The sequence below is a fragment of the Poecile atricapillus genome, chromosome Z, assembly GCF_030490865.1.
Source record: "Poecile atricapillus isolate bPoeAtr1 chromosome Z, bPoeAtr1.hap1, whole genome shotgun sequence".
NCBI classification, from domain to species: Eukaryota; Metazoa; Chordata; class Aves; order Passeriformes; family Paridae; genus Poecile; species Poecile atricapillus.
The window spans coordinates 89,694,827-89,715,605 of NC_081289.1; the positions used below are offsets into that span (position 1 = coordinate 89,694,827).

General features: G+C 38.5%; 1 protein-coding gene across 5 annotated transcripts in view; it reads left to right on the forward strand.

Moving 5' to 3' along the window:
• The first annotated feature begins 561 nt into the window (after window positions 1-561).
• CSNK1G3 (casein kinase 1 gamma 3) overlaps window positions 562-20,779 on the forward strand; it is a 75,448-nt gene continuing 55,230 nt past the window's right edge. For 2 of the 5 annotated variants that reach the window (XM_058826910.1, XM_058826913.1), the window contains exons 1-3: window positions 564-715; window positions 15,300-15,357; window positions 18,953-19,361. In XM_058826910.1, coding sequence (XP_058682893.1) covers window positions 19,190-19,361 — 172 coding nt within the window. In that variant the 5' untranslated portion in view covers window positions 564-715; window positions 15,300-15,357; window positions 18,953-19,189. Of the gene's footprint in view, window positions 716-15,299; window positions 15,358-18,952; window positions 19,362-20,779 lie in introns of all 5 variants that reach the window. The other 3 variants (XM_058826912.1, XM_058826914.1, XM_058826915.1) reach the window with 2 other exon arrangements.

The window sequence follows — 20,779 nt, forward strand, 5'->3', positions numbered from 1 at the left end:
GTGAAACTGCCAGCCGCGATCCGCCCGGCGACGAAGGCTGCTGGCATCTGGGGACTGTCACCCAGCAAACGACAGAAGAGAGCTGCGCTTCCAGGCGCCCGCGGTCCGACACTGACTCAGCCGCCGCTGGGCACAGGGCAATCCAAGGAGGCCAGCCCTTCACGTATTAAACAGGTACCTTTGTCCCTATAAGGAGAGGCTTGAGGCGAGGAAGGCGCGCCGCCGAGCCGGGGCAGGCGCACCGCGGGCTCATCGGAGTCCGAGCTCTGAGTTATGAGGGGAGCAACAGAGCGCGGGGCTCATCCACCTCCCACCGGCCTCCTCCGGGCGCTGCCGCGGCTGCGGCTCCGCCCCCGCACTGCCCCGCCCCGCCCCGCCCCGCCGTCATTGGCTGCAGGCTCTGCCCACCAGCAAGCCCCGCCCCCTCCCCCAACTTGACGTTCGCTTCCTGCCTCCCGAGTGGCCTGCGCGCCCTGTCAATCACCCGCGCGAGGGCCGCGCGGTGCGGCCCGCCCTCCTGGGCGCCTGTGTCGCGGTGGGAAGGGGCGGGCGCTCGGGCCGCCGCCGCTTCCCCTCCGCCTCGGAGCGCCGCCCCGGCCAGCCCCGCTTCGGAGCCCCGCGCCAGGGGCGGGGCGGGGCGGGGCGGGTCGAGAAGCGGTGCCCAGAGGTGAAGGATCGAACGCCGAGCCTGTACCCTGCTCCCCTGGCTTCCCCGGTAGGTTGCTGTCCCTGGCCGCTTCTCGGAGCGGCGGCGGTTGCAGCGGTCTCAGCACCCCCGTAGGCCGAGGCCTTGAATTGCCTCCCTCCCCCTTTCCCTGGCGGCCGCGGGGCGTGTGGGGGCCGCGGAGCCCCTTGCGAGCGCGGCGGCCACCGAGGCGGCCGCCCGGGCCGGGGCAGAGAGAGCCGGCGCCTGTGCGGGGCCGTGCCCCGGGCGGCTGTGGGGAGCCGGGCGGCGGGGCTATAGGGGCCCGTCGCCTCCCTGTGGCTGCGCTCCCGGGCGGCAAAAGCCGTCGCTGTGAGACCTCCGAGTGCCCTCTCCTGCAGGAGTTGCTAGCGGCCGTGGGGTTCCCTGTCTGGCGGCCCGTGTCGGTGCTGCTGGCGGTGGTTGGTCCGACCGAGCACTAAGCTGCGTTTGTAGGAAAAACTAAATTTGTTTTCCTGGTCTGTAGAAGCAGGTTGATGGAGTGCGATTGTGCTGGGTTACCAGATTAGCAGATTAGAGGCAAATTGAGCTGCCGGTCCTCTTTTTTTGTTACCTTTTATTTTGCTTTTTATGAACTTGTTTATAGTCACGCTTTGAATGTAGTAGTTTTAAGTTGATTAATTAAAATATCTAAAAGTGGTATTTCAGTGATTCACCATGGAACTCGTACAGACCTTATTTTCAGACATTCTTGTTCATTTTACTGGGACACCCTTAATGAGTGTTGAAGTGACATGCAATATGTAAAAAGAAATTGGAATATGATTTAAGATTTTTTTTCTAGCTGAATTTTGTAGTTAAGATCATTTGTAAGTGCATACATAGTTAGAAATAGATACTGTGCATGTCCTTAAGCATGATTATAAGTGAATCACACTGTTAAGCATATTAAGCCTTGCTGCCTGGGTTATGACTGCTTGTAAGAACAAACACTTTACCTGCTCTTTAGACTCACACCTCTTCTGAACTCATTTATCTAGTGAGTGCATTTTATCCTGAGCTGCATTGGGATGTTAAAATCCAAGATGGGAGTAATGCAATTTTGCTTTAAAGGGAAAAGATGAGATAGAAGTTTATCTGCTAGCTATTATGTTAGGAGATGTCTTCTCTCGACCTCAGTATCCTGTAGTCAATTTCTTTTTAATTGAGACGTTTCTACAGTTAAAGAGTATTTGCAGTGGAAAAAGTGGTATTTTGTTGTGCTAGCCTGAAATGGAGAAATTACCTGGCAAACGGCAGACTATTTACATCAGCTGAGAGAATGACTTTCAGCTAATGAAATTAATCTTTTTCTCTCACTCTGCATCAAATAGATGTATTGGCTTATAACATGTAAATGAATTTCAGAATCTGGAATATTAGTTCTGATACATCACATTTTCTGTAGAGCTCTTTTTTCTTATGTGTGATCAAGATAAATATATTTAAGATTAGTTGAGAGAATTAACTTGTGACAGGCCATGTCTTAGCTCTTCTGAAGTTCTTCCCCTAAAAGAAGTAACTGAGCCTACAAAAGAGTTTTTCCCTTGTCCAATCTATTTACGTACAATTAAGAAGACTGAATTTACATCCTGTTGCAATTTTTCAGTTTTCAATAGTGTCATAGTTAAATTCATTGCATTATTAAAGATCATGCATTATATCAAATCTTAGTGTCCCCATTGTATGCACAAAGTTTGTCCTATGGAAATAGAGTTGTTCTTGGTTCACTAGTTACTGTGCTGAAGTCTGTGATTAGAAGTATTAAAGTTACATGTATTTCTAACATTTTCACTCTTGTCTTTGAAAATAGGTTTAAAAAAGATTAGGAAGTCTTCTGACGTTTAAGAGTGATTTGGTTTAGTTATGCCTTTGAGACAACAATAAATGGAACATGAGGAATAGGGAACTGGCAGTGGTTACTTTTCTTCAATATCTTCTAATTACAATAAAGAACAGAGTAGTGATCAGCTGTATTAACTGTCTTTATCTAACTTTTCTCCAACTGAACATTTTTTTCAGTCTGTTGTAAACAAAGTATCCAGTTACATCTTGCTCCTCAGGCTTTTCTTTTTACTTTTAAGTGATTTTTTTGGGGGATGTGGTACATAAAAGTAATAATGTAATTAAAAATGTACACTAACCACAGGAATAACAAAATTGTAAGGGAGTCTGACATACTCTTTCTTAGTTTAAGCTCACTGATTCAACTGAAGGTTAATGTCAAGAGTTTTCAGTCAACCCTTAATACCTCACCTGAGGTTGTGTCAACAAAATACCTGACAATGCTTAAGGGAAGAGTGGGACAATCCTTTTTGGTCATGGTCTGTGTTTAAATGATCTAAAACTGACAATAGTATTTGGTGTCATTTAATAACGTAAATGGAATGGTATGTCTCCAACGTACATTGAGCCTTTAACACTCTTTCAAAAATATTTTGAGATTTCTATATAATTGATTTCCCTGATCAAATAAAAGGTTAAAAAGTAATTTTGAAGTAATTCTTGTATATTTTCTGACAATCCTTATTTTTTTATGCTATGCAGGCCTTTTAATGCTTCCTCAGTGCTACTGCAGCACCAGTGCAATGAGATCAAGCATGATGCTGCTGTGCTTGTTTTTCTGAGTATAATTCTGAGTAGTCTCCTAGACATTGTCACTGGAGTTCTAGAGGTTTGTAAGCTACAGCTGAAAGAGCTGGGTGAAGAAAAATGTGTGTATTTAAGCTAAATAGTTGCTTAAATAAAAGCAAACTAGTGAGAAGGAAGTTAAAAGGGTGATGATTGCTGATAAAGACAGTGACTGGAACGTCTGTCCTTCCCTGTGGTCTTAGACATTATAATTTAATGTCTCCTCTTTGACATAGGGAGGATGTGGAAGAGGAGACATCACACAATGATCCATGCTGTGGAATTAGTTTGGATTTTGCTTACTTAGGGAGTTTTCTGAAAGCAATACTTTCTGAGGAAGTTCTGAAGAGGAAGTAGTAAAGTATGGAATAATTTATTTTGGTGAGATTTAGCTCACCTGTTATATTTACTTCTAGTGTTCTATAGATGATATATTCATTACCTTGAATCTATGAAAAGGTTTCTTTCTAACAGAAGGGGCAGAGAATATTTATATATTAAATATACATATATGTTAGAAAAAGAAATATTTGTGGTAAATACATAATATTAAATACATAGCAATTTTAGGATATAACAGATGTGTTTACCAGTGCATTCTTCTAGGATGTGTATTGAACTGCATGTTCCCTATCTCTTACAGAGAACAGTTGTAATATCTACACTTCCCTCTCTTCACCACCTCCTTTATCTGGTGTTTCTGACTTTCTGTGGGAAGCCTTTTTAATTTAAGATAGGTTAAAATCCCCATTTGGCTGTTCAAAGAAGGGTATTTAGTACAAAATGAGTATATTCTGTAGTTATGAAAAGTTAGAACAGTTATCTTACCATTTGTGTCTGGTATTCTGCCTTGTGCTGTGGATTTAGGAGTGGGAGGAGATATACTGATCAATCAGTACTGTCTTTGCCCGAATAACTGTAGGTCAAAGAAGCCCATGGCACACACACAAGTAAGATTTGCATATTCAAGTAAGTTTATTACTTAATTTGACTTTGTGTGTAACATCATTAATATAACTACAGCCGTTTTTTCCTACGCTTTAGGATCTCTGTAGGATCCTATTTCCTATGCTTTAGGATCTTCTTACTAGCCAGCTTAGCTTTTAACATACCAAGACTTTGTAGTAACAGTTTTAGTTAACTTAGTAATTTAATGTTATTAAGTTACTAAGTTAAGTAAATTTAATGTAATTTTCCTAGAAATACTTTTATTTTCCTCCAGACTCCCTGGGTGGTAATTCATACTCTTAATCAACCATGTGTTTCAATAATGTTATTTTTGATTAAGACAGGATGTGGACTATAACAGTGGAGGTTGATGTCCTTTCCAGTAGGCCAAAAATACAGATGTTTTATGACAAGCAGAGCCTAGATTTCAGTTTGAAGTATGTGGTTTGTCACAACTTCTTGTATTCTCTCTAAATATTCATTGAGTAATTTGTGAATTGCTGTGCTCTTTATTCAATAAACCCCGTGCAATAACAGAATATAGATGGAACAGTTTCCAGCAGAAGCAGAGTTGAAGAAGGTGTTTGTGTGGCATTTTGTATGTGGAGGCCACTGGGGTGTGTGCACTTGATGGGGTGTGAAATACCAGTCATTGTGAATGTGCTGCCAGCTGTTGGAAAGGCCCTTCTCTCTAATTTGGGGCATTCTGCTGCTCCATTTCTGGCCTTGCAGTTTGGTAGCTCCGCTCTTGCTCTCCATCCTGTCTCTTGTATCCTCCACTGAGTTCATTCAGCTTCTGTTCAGTAGTGAGTTATTGAGATTGTGAACTTTCTGGCACTCTTGAGTGAGTAATGGCTTCACTGAGGCCTGGGAGTGCTGAGGCTGGTGAGCAACAGGAGCAGCAGGTAGTGTGCCACATGCAATAGAAGAGCCATTGTATTAACCCATCAAAGTTGATTGCATTTTGTCTTTTGCATTTGCGTTTTGCAAATTTCAGACTTAGGTTCTATTGCAGCCTAAAACTGTTCTTCTTGGTTCAGTTTGTCTTTGAGCTTGAGGTGCTAATTACCTAGTTAATGTTGGATCTGTTTAATTTTTAAAGCTGCATTGGCTGCATTTTTGTAGAAAATGCTTTAAAATCATCGGCTTCTCGGCAAGTTCCCTTCCCAAGTGATGCTGGAAGGTGTGATTTAGTCCAGGAGAGGACACATGTCTGCAGCCTAGAAGAAAGTACTATTTAAAAAATTGTTATGCATAGAAGAATCCTGTGAGTATCTTTCTCTGTTTAAGGCAGTAAGCAGTTTTCATTTTATGTCTTTTTATTGAAGTTAAATGAAGTAGTTAACATGACTGTTAGCATGTTTCAACGACTTTTTAATGTAATGATATAAAGCAATCTTTAAATGCATTCAGCATTGCTATAGAGGAGTTCTGCTAGTTAGTAATGAAGAACATATTTGTTTTCATGCACTATTGACATTTTTGATGTCAGTGTAAATGTAGATAATGCCCATAAAAGTACATCTTTCTTAAATCTTCAGTAATTGTACAGTAATCTTGGGAAGATGAAGTATATAGAATACTGTAGAGGCTGAAGTCAGGGACATGATTGCTTTAAGGGTCATGGGAGACATATTTCACTTTAACCTTAGCTACTAGTATTTTCTTAGTTGCACCTTGCAGATACTTTCTTCTGGAAATGGAGAAGTTCTATATAGAGTATTTTTTACTTTCTGTGGAAATTCACCTCAGTTGGCACTCACTTCTTGCAATGTTTAAGGAGCAGGTTGCTCAGTCTGTCATGTTATTAAAGGTTCTTTGTAACATTTGCTGATGGTAGGTTGAGGCATCTCTAAATCTGGAGAAATAAAAATGATGAAACTAGAATTTATGGTTGTAAAGATGTAAAAGATGTAAAGATGCAGGGCAGAATTTTTTCAGCAAATAAGAGGAAGACAAAATAACTGAATTTTCTATATAGCTTTTGTCAGACTGAGAGAGCAATGTCTTTATAGAAATGCTCTTGTGTTTGCTTTTAATTTTTCCAACAGTATTCACTATTGTTTGTGTAAAACATTGTGAGACCTTTAAGTAAATTCTGTTGATTGTAATTTAGATTTTCTCTTGAAAAAAAAGTCCGTTCTTTAAGGAAATGAAGTATTTTTGATTTGCAGGTCTCTAATCTGCTGCCTGTAGAAATGTAGAATTTTTAGGGCAGTTTTAACCAAGCTTAAATCATTATGCCTATGAAGATAAGTTAGGTAAGTTCCTGTAAGCTTCATAAAAAACAATTTAGACAGTAGATATTTATTGACCATTACCATGGTGAAGGAAGGATGTTCTATGTTTTGTTGGTAGTAGCTTGAAAGCTGTTCAGCTTGCAACTTGTAGTACTAGGCAAGCAATAGAACATTTCTCTTCACTGAGGAAGGACAAAACATTTCAGTGTGGGAAGAAAGAACGGGTTTTGTGAAGAAAGAGAGTTGAAGATGTATAAGAGGGTGGCCTGGGAATGCTGTGGAAATGTGGAAGATATCCTGCGAGGTGAAATTACTGCACTGTGGCTGTGTGGGTGTTGAGCATTAAGCTGTGGAAAGCTAAGCTTAGCTAACGTTGATGCTTTTGAGGAATGATTCTATCTTAATCTTCCTAAGTGGTACATTAAGAGTTTACTACACACATCAACATACTTAAGTTTTCTCATTTGTGCTTGAGAATTTTATTCTGATTTTAAATCAGTGTAGTTAAGTAACTGCAATTGGACCTTGACAAAACAGATGTCAACAGCATCACGTTCAGTTCTCAGAGCTTTCAATTTACATCAGATGATTTGATATTCAGTGTTGTTTGAATTTGTGTAAAACTCTGGGAGACTTTTTTTTTTCCTCTGAGTTCCATAGGAAGGTGTTAGTTCAAATGATTTGTATTATATCACTAATGATGAATCCAAGACCTTAAGTGTGGCTAGTGTTTTTCCTTAAATATTTGTCACTAATGCATCTTATGCATTCAATATCAAGGTGTCAAGCATGATTCTATTTGGTGTGGTGTCTGAGACTTTATCTCCTTTTATTCCTTACTAAACTTATAACACAAAAAAAAAGCTTTATAGCCTTTTTGAAGACTATAGAACTGTAGTTTCAATTTAATAAAGATGTTTTTACATTGCAGAGAAAGCCATGCAAGTGAGAGGAGATTTGCAAGTGTATGTTGTAGTAAAACACTTGGAATTGCTGTAGAAGGTACCTGTCTAGTTTATGGAGACTATTAAGACAGCAGAATCATTTGATTGCCATGTAATTGTTTGTTATTTGTTATTGTTAGAAAGCCTTGACAGATTCATAACTGCAAAACTCAGTCTGGAGATATTTTCGTGTACTATGAGTTATCCCTTTCCTCACATGTGGAGTTATTAAATTTGAATGTGGCTCCTGTGTTAAGTTCTTGAAGTAGAATCTGACCATGTAGTGAAGTGACAGAAGGAATTGTGTCAGAGAGTTAAAAATACTTTTGTTTTTGAAAACTGATCTTCACAATCACTATGGAATGCTAGAGCACATTATGTATTTTAGCCTATGCAAAATTTCACCTGAAGACAGAATTAGTGTCTTTTGGACTCAAAGAAATGTTTTGGATTCTTTTTCTATGTAGCACTGGGGTGCTTCACCATGGTGCTTAATTCTGTCTTCAGATGTAGCTATGGTGGTAGATGAAATGAAATACTCCTTGCTTTGTTTTCTAACTTTTAGATGTGTTAACTTCAGAGTTTCTCTGGCCTAGCCTTTGACTAATCCATACCTTTCTGTTGTTCTGCTATAACAGTTGTGTGCAGTGGTACAATTATTCATGTAGAAAATTGAAGCCTCTGTTATGTACCTTTAGCTGGCTCAGCATTAGCTTTGTGTCAGCTGTGGACAATATAGCCCATTTAAGTCTCTATGGTTAAATAATTGAAGTATTGCTTAGCCATCAGTTTTGTCCTTTCTGTGCTCTTTTTAGTAAATCAGCTTTAATAGTGTCATTTTTAGACTTTTAAAAATTATTCGTTGTGTTATGGCTCTCCTTTCTGAAAACTGACTTTCAGCTTTTACTCAGAAATGGTGATTATATGAAAGGCAAGAAGGATGTGTGCACCGAAGTTTTAACCAGGTAACTGGATGCACTTGCATGGAATCCCAAGGTGAAGTTGGTAGGATTTTGTGGTGAAAGCCTATGATGAAGTGTAATTCGTAGATTAGGGCCAAACTTGCCTTCCAGATCAATGAGAATTTAAAAATGTTTATGCAGTGACCAGAGATAGCCATCTCAGCTAGTGTTTGTTTAGAATTAAAAGAGATGAAGAGATTGCTTGGAGATCTTAATTGCTACATAGTTAGTCCAATCTGTAATTTGTGGAAAAATTATACTGAGTTAGGGTGACTCCCAGTACTGTACATGTCTTCTGATGTGACAGCATGTTGACCAGAATTGGCAGTTGGTGGTGCAGAAGGATGCATTTTTCATTAGGTAGTAGACTTTCAACTGACAAAATTAAGTGTACAGAACAGATACTAAATTTTGGATATTGGCAGCCCTTAGATTTGTTCATGTGACTTTAAATCTTGGTACAAGAAAAATTACGCTAGTTTAACTAGAATAGACTTCTTAAGCAAGCTTCAATAAAGATAAGGTAGGCTTTTGTTTCTTGTACAGACGAGTGGTTGATTAAATGTGTTAATAAAGGTGTTCCTCTGTTAGATTTTGTGTGTTAGAGGAGATTGTATGTGGCCATATGTGGCTTGTTGATGAACTTTCCCTAGGGAAATGCCTATATACATGACAATTGAAATGCTTATTCTAGAATCTCGAATTAATTATTTTTGTTGAAAATAGTATGTGGCAGTTGATATAGTAAGAGAAAAATGTAATTTTTTTATTTAATATATTAACTGCTAGAGATGAAACCAAGACTTTTTAGAAGGCCTAGTTATGTAAATTTTCATTCATAAGAAAGATACTTGGTTTTACCGTGACACTTTCAATTAGGCTGCTTCTTTGAGGGCATCTCATTCATATGTGTTTGTAGATTGAGACTGTATGTATGTAGACATATTCAGTTACCTAAACCCTTTTTTTATAAGGAATATCATACATATCTGTAAGAGTAAGCAAATAGATATTTTAAAACAATCACATTTTTTAGGAATGCTGGTAGTCTAATTTGTACACCAAAATTAAGAAGTTCTGTTCTTGGTTTTGGAAAACTTAGCTGAGTCTAGAATTGCTTGGTATTACAGAAGGCAGATGTGGAAAAAAGACTGAATGCTGCGAGAACAGTACTATTGTCTGAGTTTCAGAAAGTGAAAATAAGAACCTGTGAAAAGCTGAGACTATTAAGTAAAAAAGTAATGGTAATGTAGAAAGTATATGAGATACAAACGTTTTATTGTTGGAAGTTCTGGTAATGCAAGCAAAATTTGTGTGCACTTGTGATATGTGTAACTTGTGTTAGTTGGTTTGGAGTGCTGAAGAGCATGAATCAAAATAAAAGTGTTTTGAGGCCATGCACACTGAGAAATAAACTGCACAGCTGAGCTCCTGCATAATCTGTTACAGATTTCATTTGCCTTTGAAATTAGGTTATTATATTTGCCTTCTTAAATAAACACCCATGTCTTGTGAAGTGTGAAAAATCTTATGTGACCAAGAAGTAGCAGTTGCTTTGAGTGTTTTCCCTCTTTGCTGATGAAACGCTAGAAAGGATTTCAAATTTACTAGTATATTATGTATTCTTTTTCTCTGAGAAAAAAATATAGCAAATGTGGGATCTGTAATTCAGTATTTTGAAAGGCAAACTGGCAGGGAAGGGATGTGGTTGTGGTTTTTGATGGCTTGAATGTTCATCCTGCTGAAGATGTTATTTAGGTGCATTGTCGCTTCTCGTATATCCTGTATGCTTATTTTATGATTGTGGAGACAGCAGTCCTCCCATGTGAAGCTGAAAAAGACCATCCTTATTTCTTGGATTAGTTCACATCTGCTACAAAATATTGGTATTTTTTTAGGGAAAAAGATGTTTTTTCAGAGGATTTGCATATTCTTTTTACAGTGGTTCCAAGGTAATTGCTTACCTAACTGAAGTAACTAAGGAATGGGAGAATAAAATAGTCTTTGATGAATTAGCTGACTTCTGAAAAGATGAGGAGCAGATTTTGTATTTTGTTTTTATGTTGAAATTTTGAAAAAAAGCTATAAAATCAGATGCTGTTTGTCTTGGAATTCCCCAAGTGTATATAGTGGATTATATTGTTGAGAGCAAAATGAGTTATTGATGAGTAAGTTTTCATTACATTCAGGTCACATATAAAGAATACAATCTAAGACTTGTAAAATGGTTCAGTAATGAGCAATTTTGATACAGGTTATTGATAGCTGGAGAGGGAAATTGTGTCAGGAGATATTTGTTTGGAAATGTTCTTTGTTTTTCAAAGACGGTATCAGGAGCACGTACCATCTGTGGAAGTTTTATATACTGAATATTTCAGCACACTCATTTTGTCTTTAGTTTTGACTAAAGTGCTAATGATTTTGCATATTTTTTCTGCTTCAGAAATCTGAAAAATGATGAAGTAATAATTTGGTTACATTTAATTGAGTTACGCAATGAATCATTTACAACTTTTTATTTTAGAATTTGCTTAGGAAAACATTATACAAAAAATAAAGCTATAGTCATTTATTTGTAATACAAATAATTGGAATAGCAGCTCAACTTCTTTGGGTCACATGAAAGTCTTGTGAAAGCCTGATTTTCTCTTATTGGACTAAAGTGAAAATAATGAAATCCACTCTTGAATCATAAAATGTTTATTTTTCATTTAAATAAACAGTGGATCCAACAAAATCACATGTAATTTTGGAGATCTTTTCCAATTCAAATTCTGTCTGAAAACTTTCACAGTTAGGAACTGCTGTCCTAATCTTTCAAGGGATCTTCAATTATGAGCCTGTTTGCTGTGGATTTAGAATTTCGTAGATTTCCTCTGTTTCAATGAGACACGTATATAAAAATGAATGAAAATGATGCAGTAATAGCTAATCTAGAAAGAACAGCTTAATCTTTCCCTGAGGCATATGAAAATAGCAGAAGTAGTTGATTAGATGTTTAAATTTTGTATTACAATATCACAATGAAGTTCTTGCTTGAGATTCGTAGGATGAATTCCATGTTTTCTACTCTACTTTTCTAGTATCTCTACAGGAATTTTGTTGGATGGAATCTTGTATTAATTTTTGTGCAGTATAAATGTATTTGTAACATTGAAATGATTATTGGAAAGTAAAGAGTTCTCCATCTTAGTTGAAGACTAGCAGGTGAAGTATCCCATAAAAACTACACGTCTCTTGGAAGTCTGTGGGAGAGGTACTAGGAACTTTCTCTGCACTCTTCTAGAAGATGTGGGAAGAAGCTCTGTTGCTAAATTACTATAATTGCCAGGAATCATGAGCCCTTGGGATTAGAAGTATGTGAACAGACACTTCAGAGGTCAGAAACTGCAGAGGTATGAAAATGCCAGAAGGCTGAGTGAATTTTAAATGCCTTGTGCTGAAACCAGAACTATTTCTTTACCATCTTTCATAAAACAATAGAATATTCTGTGTTGAAAAAGGCCCAGAAGAATCATTGAAGTTCAACTCCTGGCCCTGCACAGGACACCCCAAAAGTCACACCATATGCCCAAGAGCATTGCTCAAACACTTCTTGTGCTCTGACAGGCTGGTGCTGTGACCACTTCCCTGGGGAGCCTGTTCCAGTGCCCAAACACCATCTGGATGAAAAACTTTCCCTAATATCCAACCTAAACCTCTCCTGACACAACTTCAGGCCATTCCCTTGGGTCCAATCACTGGTTGTAGCATCTCTGTAGTTCTTTCATTCACCAGACCTTGCTTCCAGTGGGCATACACCTCACTTTTTTACCTTATTTCCAGGAGAAGATTACTGCTCAGCCAAGCTGGCATTCTGCCTCCTCTGCTTGACTGCTGACATTTTGGAACTGCTTGTTCCTGTGCCCCTGGGACATGGTGCTTAAAAAAATGACCAGACCCGATGAACCCCAGCACCCTCAAACGCATTTTCTCAGGGCACATTACTGGTCCCTTAACAGCTTGAAGTCAGCTCTTGTCATGCCTGGGACTGAAATTTTGCTGTCAGTTTTCCTCCTGAAAACCAAGATTTTAAACTCAATTGCTGTGTGGTCACTGTGGCCAAGGTGACCACCAGTCACCACTTTGTTTACATGATCCTCCCTGTTAATAAGCAACACATCAAGGAGGGCACCTTTCATAGCTGGCTCCATTAGTAGCTTTATCATAAGTTGTCTTGGGGTGACTTTATGATACTGGTATCCCCAGTCACCTGGTTTATGTTATATATTAAGTTCTGCACCTTTTAGACTGGCTCTGAGAGCGAAGGGTGTGAAGAAGAAGCACGCAGTTTGTGTTGAGGAAAAACATCACTCCCACACATCCTGCTCCTGGACTGTGGTGTCTGCAGCACGGACAGACAGCAGGACAGAGCTTCTCTTTGGCTTTTAGTTAGTTTTAGCTAGCTGAGGCAGAGGAGTTCCCTGGACCTTTTTTTCTTTTTTCTTTTTTTCCTTGGATCTGTTGTAACCTGCTCTGGACTGAAAAAAGCCCAGACATACCTTGTGAGCTCATGCCTGGGGCCCACTGGGGCCTGGGCCTCGGCACTTTGCGGTGCCAGAGGGACTGATAAGAACCTAAGCAGACTGAGCTACAGCACATGAAAAGGACTTTTTCCTGGATTTGCCATTTCATCGAACAGCTAAAGATTTTATTGTTTAATATCATTCAATTTCTGTTAAATAAACAGTTTTTTCCACTTCTCTCCAAGGAAATTGCTTTTTCCTAAACCAGTTGGAGGGAGGGGCTGCTTGGATTTGCTTTTCTGGGGGGACCCCATTTGGAGGTTCTCTCCCAGATTTGCCCTAAACGAGGACAAGAAGCTGTCCAGATTTAGGGCTGTTCTGGACTTGTTTGTGCCAGCTGTATGATGCTCCCAGTTAGCATCTGACAAGTTGATGTTCCTGTAAGGACAAGGGCAGTTGTTTTAAAGGTCTCCCTTAGTTCATCAAAGAGTCATTCTCTGGAATCATGGCTAGGTGGCCTATAGTAGACTCCTATGATGACATCCATGTTATTTTTTTGTCCCTTAATCCTTACTCAGAGACTGTCAGGCTGCCATTGCTGATTTCAGGCTACATTCCCGCCCTTCCAGCTCTCCTGCCCTGCCTGTCCCTCCTGGAGAGCTTGTTACCATCCAACATGGCACTCAGGTCAAGGGGCTTATCCTGACAGGTTTCACTTATTCCAGTGATGATTCTCATGCTGTGTGTGTTGGTGTAGAAACATTCTGGGTGTGATCTGTTGTAGCTGATGCCCCATGGACCAGTTTAAGGATCTCACTAGCACTCAGTTCCTTGAGTTTTGGCATACCATCCCAATTTCTTATCACTGTCAACTTGTTTGTGTCCTTTACCTTCCCCCAGTCTAGTTTAAAGTGGTATTAATTTTTTATTTTCCTCTGTAGCTCTTTTACTACTGTATGCTTTTCTTATAAATAAAGTGTTAGTATACTGATACTAGCAGTAATGTATGATCTTGTAATTACAATGTGAAGGGTAATGCTTATGTTACCTAAGGGAGCAGTTATGGCTACATGTTTCACTTAAGTTTGTCATTCCTGGGCAGTGGAATGTTCTATTTAGCTACTTTAATGTTCTCTTAATTAGTTTGTTTAGGAGTAAATCTGGAACATGAAAAAGGAATGAGATAGATAGCAAGTTGTTTTTTTTTTTAGAGGTGACTTGCACACTCGAGTATGAACATTGTCATGACAACACTTTGGAACATGTAAGCTCGCATATAACTACAATGATGTTCCTGCTGCTGCTGCAGGATCAGGCATTTGAGAAATACATGAATAAAGAAGATGCTTAAATGAGCTGTTCTTTTATTCTGCCTTATGTAGTATCCTAGAGAGTTGTTGTTTTACTTAGTAGGGTTCTTATGTGGCATATAGTCTTCAGTAGAGTTAATTGGGACATTTTCAAGCAGAGATTTAGGGAGCTGTGTATATTTATGCCTCTAATCTAGGGATACTCCTGCAGGTGTTAGGTGTGTGACTTGCCGGTCAATTGAAACCTTGTTGTCATTTTTCTTAGCTGTCTTCACTTTGCCTCTCCTTACTTTTCATGCAGTCTCTCTACAGCACTTGGAGAAATCCTATCAGATTACACCAAAAAAATCAAATCTCTGGTAGCTATTAGTTGGGCATGTCAATTGCTTTACTTGCTTTCTGCCAATCTTGTTTTAACTTTTATCTTCAGCCTATATAGATTATGGATTTAGTTTATAATTGGGATCTAATTACTTTTTCTTCTATGTAATACCATTTTGACTTCTTTTTTTTGGTAGCTTCTTTTGTCTTCTCCATACTTGAACATAGTCATTTCACTGCTACGAGACTGCTTTGTCAACTTGGCTTTAATGGTGTGTTTGCCATTATCCTGATATTTAGTAATACATTCTTTTTAACAATTATTTAAATCCTAACAATAGTCCCTGATGTTTGGCTGCAGTTTATTGTTTGTGTGCTCGTTTATGTAGGCAGAAATGAAAAAATGAAAATTAAACAGAACAACGAGCTGTGAAATGAGGATGGCTTTTTTTTCAGACAGATTGCCTGTAATTGTTATATAGCAAGAAAATGATTTCCCAAATAATTTAGAATGCTTACACTGTGTGTATTCCTTTTACACTTCTGATGATGCACACCTTTGAATGATGTCTGATTTTTGAGTCTTAAAAATTATGTTGAGTCTGTGAGACAAATCTGCTGCATCTTCCTTAACAGTCTAAGAAAACTAATGCAGTTCCAAAAACTGCACTTTTGTTCTGCATCAGAGATTTTATATGCTAGGTAATTGCAAATGCTACATAAATATGTCTTTGACTTTTGATACTTTTTCTCTAGAATGTGACCATTATGGTGAAGAAAAGATATTGCCATCAGCATTATAACACTGTCATAGGTAAGTGCAATACAAATAAATATAACCATGAAAAACTTTTGTATATTTAAGGTAAATATATCATATAATATTGTACAGGAACTTCGAAATGAAGAAGGTCAAAAGCACTGTCTTTACTTTGAATTAGTTGCAGATTATTTTATTAGGAAAATGCAAGAGAACACCTGTGTCCTGGAGAAACTGTGACAGGAGTAATTGCATGTCTTCTATTTGATATGTAGTGTGGAAAAAGTGTGAGGCTTTCTGTTGTGTTGTTTGTTCAGCAGGTATCTTATAAAAAGTTACTAATTTCAGTTTATGTAAGAAAGCTTACCTAAAATGTAACTGGAGTATCTGTCCGTTCAACAGGAGGAAAGGGGAGTACATAAATTATTGTGCAATAGATTTGTCCATTTAATAGGCACATTTCTGGAAAGCAAAACTGATGTTGTTCATAGTGTATTTGGAACACTAAAAATTCTAGAATTGTTTATTTTTTTCTTTCTGAAGAGGCCAGTAAGATGTGGAACATAAGTCTTCTTTCTTTGGTACCTAAATATTTAGTCGCATTCTGTTGCATCAAATGTGCTGACCTTCATTCTAAAAACTGAATGGTGACTTTGAAGTTCTGCTTCAACTCACTTAATGTCTAGCTTTCTTATTTCTTCCCTAGCTTTTGTAGCATAGTGGGTGAGGGAAGATTATCTGTTGTTTCCCATTAAATCAGTTCCTTTGAGATCTGTGATTTAGAAGGTAACTTTAGGGTATCTGGTTGTGGTGCTTGAAAACCTGCAAGATTATGTAGCAATGTGCCTGTCTTTTTTTTCTTAAATGCTTCTGTCTATACTATAAAACACCACAGCTTTCTTTACTCACTGCTGAAGTCCTTTTCCCTGGCATTAAGCAAGTCATCTCGGGTTGTAATCTGCATTTGTGTTTTTTGATTGCTCTCAGAACAAACCTTTCATTCCCCATTCCACAGAAATGTGGTTGTATTTCTTTGCCAAACAAATTTCCATGTACTTCATTGTTCAGGTAATAAGTCAGCTGTTGATTAGTGATTTTTAAATGTCATTGAGTAATAGCCATGCTATAACTATGTTTGATTTAGCAGATACAACTATTCATGTGACTGTTCATATTATTTGGTATATTTTCACTACTACCTCTTTGATTTTTGTTATTTTGTGGTAAGCTGTGATGTGAGTAATAGTTTTACTTTGTGACAAATTGGTTTACAAAATGGAAGTGTCTTCAGCTCAAAGTGTTAAAAATAAGGTCCTGGTGACTACTTTTAAAATAGGCTGTAGCACATGAAATATTTTTTTCCAGAGGATGTTCTCCATTACTGCAGTGTATTCCCAACATTGAAGCAAATGCAGGAAAATAATTTTGGACAGGTACTTAAATCATTGTGAAATTTTGCCAGTGTAGAACCTTCTGAATTATGGGGTTTTACACCACTGTCATCAAATAGAAAACCATATTGGGTGTTCTTACAGCTGAGATATAAAATCAAAGCTTTCTTGTGGTTCTTTATTACAGTAGTAAGATAACATTGTTTTTGCTGAAATCCAGTGTAGGAATTAGTGTCTAGGCAATGATGCTAGACAAGGAGGAAGGGGAAGAGGGAAACAGATTTATGACAGAAGTATAGTGGGGGGAATAAGTAAATACAGTTTATTTTTAAATTCTAGGAGTTACTGAAAGAATTCAAGTGTCCTTGCCATGAGTTTATAATTTGTGCATCTCAGAAATTACAATTCAGAAAATACCATATATTTCTATAACTTCATGTCGTGGTCTTAAACCAGTAATTAACAAAAAAAATTGCTTATTTCTTGCCGTGAGATATGGATTAGAACAAGAGCAAAACAGGCGCAAAACTTAAAAGGAATAAAGAAAGTTTATTAACAAACTACAATAATAAGAACACCAGAATAAACTTCCAGAAAAACCTTTTCATCTCTTACTACCCACCATTCCTTTGTTCACATGACAACAGAGACAAAAACTTTAGAACTTTGATGGTTTAAACAGTCCCAATTCCTTCTCCAGTCTTTTCATCAGTCTTTGTAGAGAAACAGAAGTTTCTTTCTGTTAATTTATGGAGTTTCTCACAAGAAAACTATTTTTGTTATAGTTTTCCTTTTCCCTGATATCAGCTGCCCAGAGCTGCTGTTATCAGAGCCCACCCCTCCCATTCCACATCACTCTGAGGTGTGTTATGGGTCATGAGTTTAGGGATGGCATTTTAAGGATGAGTTATTCAAAAGCAAAAGTTTTCTTCATCTGTTTTCTGTGACCTTCACTAGAAAACAGTTTTTCTCATTGCCCCCCCAAGGCTTCCAATTTTCGCTTTACTGTTTCCAGCACTTCACTATGTCACAATTACTCTACTTTTTACTCAAATTTTACACTTTGAACACTCTATTCCTCCCCATACTCCGTCATGAATTAAAGGAGTTCTTTTCAGGACTTCATTGTCCATCTCCATAGTTTTAACAGAAAGATATTTCAGCTTAATTAAAGCATCTTCTTAATTCTCTACCTTTCCTGAAGCTTCTTTTCTTTCTTGTCACTGGTAGTTTATAAAGTCTCTTTTCATGTTGATCACTTTCCTTTTCTCTCTCTGGATAAAAAGATTAATCTGCAAGTCTCGTCTGGGTAATGAAAGAGTTAAAATCTTGTCCAGGCTTTTGTAGATAGTTCTGTGGCCTCGGCCGGTGCAGGAGCTGGAGCCGTCTGTGATGGAAAGTTCCCCATGGCTGCTCTGGAGAGAGTAGTTGCTGTTTTGGCCCGCTGCAGGTCCAGAATTTTTCTCCTTCTTTACTCGGCAGTCCCCGGTGAACTCCGTCACTGCAGCCGAGCCAGGAACCGGCCTGGCCCGGCCAGAGCCCGGGACAAGCCCCCCGCAGGCCCCATCTCCCGGCCGGGAGCCGCTGGGCCCAGCCCAGCCCCCGCCCGGCCGCATGGCCGGGCAGAGAGCGAGAGGCCGGAGCTCTGTTACCTTTCACAGCCAGGAAACAAAGAGAACTTAAGTGCCCTGACTTTACATCTTAAGGTAGGGTTCACAAGTTGATCTCCCTTTCTAATGGCTAAAATTGCTGTCAATCCCCAGTAATGACCAATAATTGGTCAGGAGAAGATACTCCTTTCAGTCCCCAGCAACTTTAACTTCCTTAAAGGTAAAGTAACCCCATGACACTTCAATAACTGTGCAGCTTGAGCATTTTGTTAAAACAACAGATACTATTTGAGGGAAAATAAATAAAATGCTTTCTTTTGAGCAACTGGCATAAAGTGAAGTGAGTGTATCCAAGTGTCAGTTTTAAGTGTGTTTATTCAGGAAGAAGTTTTATAAGGCTTTTTTGTTGCTTTTCTGAAAAAATAACTATTTCTTGAAGTGTGAAAATTTTAGCATACTTTAGCCACACCAGTATTTCTTGCTGTTACATACTAGAAATAGAGAGAATTAACCTGAAAGTAGTGCTTTTCATAGATCTCTAAAGCAAATGTAATTAGTTATATCTTAATCGTGTGACTAGTTGAAGGGAAAGGTAATTTTATGAGAAGAATCTTAGTGTCTTGAATAACTTTTTTTTTCTTTTAACAGAATTCCTCTAAAGACTAGGAAATATTGCTGGTGTTGTGCATTCTGGAAATACATTAACTACAGATACCACCAGGGCTCTGCAAACAGGAAGAACATGCTGCTGTTGTCTGCTTACTGACAGTAACCGTCTGGCCACTTCACTCATGATGTTTTCATTCTCACGTTGTCCAACTGGAATTTGCTTATACTGATTTTTAAAAAGAGGAATAAATCAAAGTGGAGTACCATAAACTTGACATGGAAAATAAAAAAAAAGACAAACCAGATGAAAGAATGACACGGCCTAGTGGGAGATCAGGCCATAATTCACGTGGAACTGGTTCTTCAAATTCTGGAGTGTTAATGGTTGGCCCTAATTTCAGAGTTGGTAAAAAAATTGGATGTGGTAATTTTGGAGAACTACGATTAGGTAAGATCCTCATTTCTTTGTTTCAATTTACATTATTCAAGGCCATTTTTATGCAGTCTAGGCAAGAAAAATTCTCTATAAATGCTGTGCAGCTCGTCAAACTGCCTTAAACTTCAGATGTGCAAGGCATATTGGGTTCATCTTTTGTGGCTTTACCCTAGCCAGTTCAAGCTTGATGCCATGCAGAATCTGTATAGCAGAATACTTGCTGGGACTAAAATGTTTTCTAACTGTGTGCAGTACTCTCCTAAATTCTGTCAGTTTTTCTCTTCCAAGATGCTGGAAGTTACATCATGGTTATTGTAGCAGTCTTTTCTGACTTCCTGAGGCGCTTTATTGAGGTATATTTAGGGCTAAATGTATGACACACATCCCTGTCCTGTAGGTCTGGCAGAGCTGTAGAGATCTGTAGATCTAGTAACCAGGTACTACAGCATTTCTAATAACAGGGAGCAGGGAAGTTCCTTGGTTTCTTTTCTAATGTAGTGAGGCTAAACATTGAGTTGCTGTTAAACAGGGCAGTGAGAAACCATCTGTAGATAAAATCTGGGATAATTCCGTTGCTGTAGTTGTCTGCTGAACAGATGACTGAAAATCAGATGGTGGAGAAGGCACAGACTGAGAAGGACCTGTAGAGTTTTGAAGAATTTGAGCAGCAAAGCTGGAAATGTTAGCATTTATTAAAATAGACACTGATGGGTGTGTGTTTTTGGAGGACTATTTGTTTAATTTTGGGGACTTGTATTTCCAGGAGTGACATGATTAGCCAGGGTTTTCAAGATGTGTAAGTTCAGGTATGTGTTAATAAATACAACTTGACACTTAATGGCAAGAATTCAGTCTTGTATTGTTAGAAGGCTTGATTAAACTGCTTTGTGCATTAAGTAGAGGTGGGTTCCAAAGTTAGATATTTGAGAGGATGGTGGGCTATATAGGTGTTGTTTATGTTGATCTTTGCCGTGGTAGAACTAATACTCATTGCCCTTTAGACAATATTTGTGATATAGTGCTTGCGTACAATATAGTTAGTATGTGTTAATATAGTCCATTCTGGGGGCTGGCAGGATGTAAACAAGATTACCAAATTAATACTGTAGAGGGAGTTAAAGAAAATATTAAAGACAACGTTGCTGCAGCTCTGACTTAGGACACTTAATTTTGCAGCGTAATAGGTACTCTTGTTGTTTCTATTAATAATTAAACAAAATTAATACATTTTGACATTTACAATGTTGCATACATACCTTTGCAGTCCACAAATCAAGCTGAAATACTGTTCTTCCTCACTACCCAAATTTTTGCATGCTGCCTTCAATTCTGAATTTTTGTTTCAAAACTTTCAGTGAACTAAATCAAACCAGCAAAATTAATTTTACATAAAGGCAGCTGCAAACTAGTAAAATTAATTTTTTCTCTGT